The 5,667-nt window shown below is 36.3% G+C and overlaps 1 protein-coding gene across 1 annotated transcript; it reads left to right on the forward strand.

Annotated features, from left to right (window-relative positions):
• Positions 1 to 765: 765 nt before the first annotated feature.
• RRP4 (ribosomal RNA processing 4) lies at positions 766 to 4,208 on the forward strand. The gene is made up of 7 exons (XM_078311581.1): positions 766 to 1,050; positions 1,140 to 1,241; positions 1,408 to 1,453; positions 1,925 to 2,014; positions 2,467 to 2,532; positions 3,045 to 3,113; positions 3,568 to 4,208. The coding sequence occupies exons 1-7, from the start codon at positions 893 to 895 to the stop codon at positions 3,991 to 3,993; spliced, it is 957 nt and encodes a 318-aa protein (XP_078167707.1). The 5' UTR covers positions 766 to 892; the 3' UTR covers positions 3,994 to 4,208.
• The last annotated feature ends 1,459 nt before the right edge of the window (positions 4,209 to 5,667 follow it).

Consider the following 5,667-nt stretch of genomic DNA (forward strand, 5'->3'; position numbering starts at 1 on the left):
CTACTACTACTTTCTCTTCCTCCACATCATCAGCAAGCACATCTGAATCAAAATTTGGGCCGCTGTCGAAATTTGGGCCACAGTCAAATTTTGGGCCGCTCTCGAATTTCGGGCCAGAATCTTCATCAGCTTGAGACTGAGGTCGAGCCTTTTTCTGTCGAACTTGGTACCTGAGCCCTTGTCTACTGGTGATCGAGGTGGGTCCCATTCACTAGTGTTCCTACATGTAATTATTTGTGCTTTGAGATTCGTATAGAACGTATTTGAACGGTTGAGAATTTCCAAAAAGTCACGCCCGCGGTGAGATATCTCGGGGGATGCGAATTCTACCATATATGCGGTACCTCAGGAGATATTCATTTCATTGATCTACATCCTTTGCGCTTTCGACTCGCACTGAGCATCTGAACCACATCAGCAATCAAATGCAATAATACAGGAGGGCAGTTGAACATAGAAGCAGAAAAGGCACAGATCTGACTGAACCCAGTTTAATAGTTGAGGTCAGATTGGACGGTCTGGATCGAAACACAAAATTTGAGTTACTTGAGAGGATCTGGACTTCCCAGCGATTCCAATCCATCCCGGTAACCTATAGGAATTCGTATCCTCTGAGATATCTCAAACTTTGCGTGATTTTATGGAAAATCCCAACCGTCTAAAGACGTCATGCACGAATCTCAAAGCACACACAATACTGATCCCCTCCATCACCCCCGAATAGGCACCGGACACGTCGGTCACGCAATATATGGTAGACCCCTGCTAAACCCTTGGAACAATTCCCGCTCGCTCCGCCTCCACTCCTCCAGTTGATCTAGTCGAATCATTGGCGTTAAGAAAATTGTACGCGGTGAACACTCCACTAGGGTTTTAGTAAGGGAATAGAGAGATGAGAGATCTCCACCTCTCGCTGAATCAGACGCAGCGAGTGAGGCTTCAAGCCGCCTTGGACCAGCTCGAGTCCTACGCCGCTTCGACCGCCGCCGCCTCTGCCTCTGTCACCGTCGCCGATACTATTCCCGTTAATCACGAAGATAACATCCTCAAGTGAGTAAATTGTTTGAATTGATACCCAGTTCTCAATTCCAGCTAATGGATTGTATTGAATAGTTCCGAAATTTATATGTTGAAATCAGAGGGCATGGCACGTCGGATTTAGATGGGCAAGTGGTGGCAACTCTTTGTGGTGTTGTTGAGAGGGTTAATAAGCTTGTCTATGTCAGAGCTCTCAGATCCAGGTAATTGGAAATCTCTTACATCTGTTTTCCTTTGTCCGAATTTTAGCATGGTTTTTTAGAAGGTTATGTTTCAATGAATGGGTTATTTTGCTTCTATGTTATTTTTTCAAGCCACAATATTATATGTTGAATTTAATAACTGTTTTTTTTTCTAATGGGACTTCAGGTATAAGCCTGAGGTTGGTGATATCATTGTTGGCCGCGTTATTGAGGTATGTTTATGTGAGTAAAACTACGGTGTTCTTAAGGCCAAAAAGCAATCGGAATGTCTTCAAACGACGTGTCCAAACTGTTGAAACCGGTATACTTCCCGAGTGATGTGTTTACATGTAAATTTATAAAATTTTGAATTAATTTAGTATAAAGTACCGCTGTAAAAAAATGATGAAAAATAAATGAATTAAAATTAACTTATAAATCTTTTGTTTTTGACAGTTGGACTTCATACTAAATTAATTTGAAAATTTATCAATTTTGTATGTAAATGTGTCACTCGTTAAGTAGATCGGTTTGAATGGTTTGTATTTGTCGTTTGAAGTCATTCTGATAGGTTTTGAGGTTAAACTCACCAAGGGACTTGGTGACCTTAAGAGCACCATAGTTCTACTCATGTTTATGTAGTATTTTAAATATACTTTGTCAAGATTGCTAATCATTTGAGCTATGTTGTTCTTTCTTGTAAGATTGCTCCAAAAAGATGGAGGTTGGAGATAAATTTCAGCCAAGATGCAGTTTTGATGCTTTCTTCTATGAACTTACCTGATGGTATTCAGGTGATTTCAGTCCCCTTTCTCCTGTAATTTATAATGTTGAGTTAGGCTAATATGACACTAGTGTTATATCAAACTAAATAACACCACATCTTAAACCCTTAGATCTGCTTTAAGATTCGTACTATCCGCTTTTACTGTTCAAGCACTTCATTTTGTACGAATCTTAAAGCAGATCTAAGGGTTTAAGATGTGGTGTTATTTAGTTTGATATAACACTAGTGTCATATTAGCCTAACTCTATAATGTTGTGTTAACCAATTATGACTTTTAAGAAGTTATGGTATTTCACTATTAAGCATGTTAGATTACACTTTTGTTGTCACTGGCAGCTGTTTCAGTACATCATTCTTATCCTAAAAGGGTGTCTAATTATGTACTGTAACTGTGTGCTTAGTTCAGCATTTACTTAAAAGAGATATTTGATTTAACCCTCGTACTTTATTTTATTCCAGAGAAGGAGAACAGCTGTTGATGAACTAAATATGCGGAGTATCTTTGTAGAAAATGATGTTATTTGTGTAAGATTTTCTTTCTTTGAAATGCCTTTTTTTTAAATAATAATGGTTAGCTTATCTCTGTATCTCCTCTAACTGAAAATAAAAATAAACAACATTTATATTGCATTCTAATAATTTACATCAAAAGTTGAGCTAATGACATAAATGGTCAAGTCCCCTTCCCCTTTGTTGTTCTTGAAGCACTGAAGTTGTTAATTGTCTGTTTGCTTTTGCATTTTTTTTTATCAATTTTGTCCTTTTATACACTTTGCATTTGAAAAATGGCCTCTTCCTTATTAGTGGTGATGCAGCTGAGATGTTTAAATATAAAAAATAGGTTCTTCCAGTATATACTCGGCATCAATTTTGCCCCTTCTTTTTATTGAATTCCTGTAGCTGTCTGAAATATACGTATTATAATGTTTAAGGACCAATTAAAGGTGCAATACTCGGGGGCCAAAACAGAAAATGGATGTTACTTTACGACCATTTGTATATATAATTCTGAGAAGCTTCTCCCTTTTTGTGATTAGGCTGAGGTTCGAGGGTTCCAGCATGATGGCAGTCTACAACTTCAAGCACGGAGTCAGAAATATGGCAAGGTATCTGTACAATTTATTCTTTCCTTCTTAAATCATAACAAGCGTATATATGTTGTATCACTTGCACCATGGAATGTGATAATAGAATTAAAATAATACACTCAAAAGATTGCTATCTATTATCGTGAATTCTGCTAATGCCCCCAGGTTGTCGAGATTTTGAACAAGGACCTTTCCTCCAGTATTTCTAAAATTCCATGGTATTGGTGGAGAAATTAAAATATGACCGGCAAGCAAGACGTCCAGTATTATTTTAGCAGTGTTGACCGTAAACCAATGTAACTCATATAAATTGCTGAATTTCTGAAAATCCCATGATAATACAACAGTTCAACAATACTGATGATTATACTTTTAAAACTAAAGAAACTGAGGTGTTTTGCAATTTCTTACACTATGTTTTTCCCTTTGATCTTCCAAATGTTGAATATTGCCCTTTTATTACATATGTCAGCTTGAGAAGGGTCAACTGCTAACAGTGCCACCCTATTTAGTCAAACGAAGAAAGCAGCACTTCCACCACTTGGACCAATACAACGTTGACCTAATTGTTGGTTGCAATGGCTTTGTTTGGGTTGGCGAACATGTAGAAACAAGTGAGAAGGAAAGCACTCTTCTCTCAGACAAGCCTAGTGGTAAACAGGAGATTAACAGTTCTGTGCCTTTGGAAACTAGGAGGCATATATGTAGAATAGCCAATGCAGTTAGGCTCCTTTCAGTTATTGGCTTGACTTTGACCGTTGAGTTGGTGACAGAAACGGTGGAGGCAAGCTTAAGGTCAAATACAGAGATAAATGAGATGCTTGGGTCTGAGTTTTATGTGCAGACAGTCGAGAGAGAGGCTCAGCGCAGGGCTTCAAAGGTTAGAAAGAGGAGTTAGGTTAGACTTGGTATGATATTAATCCAATGATTTTGTTTGAATATCTATTTTTCATAATAGTATTTTTATGTCTTAAGAAGGGAATTGCAAATGATGTCATTTTTGGTTGGATTTTTGAATGGAATGTAGTTGTGATTACTGGTGGGTCTAAATCTGTAATACTTTGCAACGGAAGACTCTTTTCAACAGAACTACAAATGCTAGGTGCATAACCTGACTATGCTTTAAAGTTGTTGATAGGATTTATATTTGAACTCTTAAACTGTCTATTCTGCATAAAAAATAAAGTAGATTCAGATATCCTTGCTCTCAAGGAAAATTGTTGTCTAGAGTTCTAGTAATGTACGGTTTCAGGATCATGTTTGTATGGTAACATTAGTTATAAATTTAGGTCACAATGGCTACACGCTGGTAATTGACTGAATGTATCTATAAAGATTTTATGGCTGCAGGGATTTAATATTCTAGGTTTGGTTTTGTGAATTCTTTATTTTCACTTCTTTGCTTATAGATAATAGAAAGTTTCATAATAGCAAATGATTATTGGTAAAGAATTATTCTGATGTGCACACCTATTAGATTTTGAATGGATTAATTTTTTCCCTAATGTTCCTCTGATCTTAACGAGCAAAAGAAGTGTGATATTAAATATATTTCTTGGTATTTTGTTCATTATAATCCCTACAATATATAATTTCTTTGATGAAAGCATACTTTATTGTTCCATGAACTTTTCTGTTCTACATAGGGCTGTAAATGAGTCGAGTTTGAGCGAGTTACCTCCAACTCGAACTCGGCTCGTTTAATAAACGAGCGAGCCAACTCGAGTTGAGATGGTAATAACGAGTTGTAGAGCCAACTCGAACTCGGCTCGTTATCAACTCGAGTTGGCTCATAACTTGTTTATAACTTGTTTAACCAGTAATAGTATTACAACACAAGTTCAAACTCAGCTCATTATCAACTTAAGTTGGCTCACAACTCGTTTATAACTCGTTTAACAAGTGATAGTATTACAACACAAGTTCAAATATATTTTGCACGAATCTCAAAGCACAAATAACAGTCTAGAGATTCGGGTTTGATTATTTTGGAATTTATTGTGACCAATAATTTGCAACTCGAGTTATAAATGAGCGAGTTGGGGCCAACTCGAACTCGGCTCATTTATTAAACGAGTTGGCCAGCTTGAGTTGTAAATGAGTTGAGCTGTAAATGAGCCGAGTCAAACGAGCTGTAAATGAGCGAGTTACGAGCGAGTTACGAGTTCGAGCTTTTTTGCCCAGCCCTAGTTCTACAATTTAACGCTTAAAAAATGGATTGTTGGTTGCTTTATATTGATTTAAATCGTCCAAAGAAACAAGTTATGTTCGAATTAATTTATTTGGTATTTTCGACTTTCTAGGTAACAACTTCTATTGTTTTATTGAATTAGGATTTGGTAACAACAACTATTATTTGGAAAATTTATATATACACAAATTGCCTTGGATATTTGCGGATTTGGTAATAAAAAATTGTTAATTTTAAGATCCAAAATAGAGAAGATTATATTATTTCATGTTGTTATTTTCAAGATTAAAGATGTTAATATTCAATTAAATGTGGTTCACATAAAAAAAAAATACATGTATATGTTTATTGTGGAATTGGCGATTATGAAATAGGAAAAAA

This window comes from Carex rostrata, chromosome 11 (assembly GCF_964058835.1).
Source record: "Carex rostrata chromosome 11, lpCarRost1.2, whole genome shotgun sequence".
Lineage (NCBI taxonomy): Eukaryota > Viridiplantae > Streptophyta > Magnoliopsida > Poales > Cyperaceae > Carex > Carex rostrata.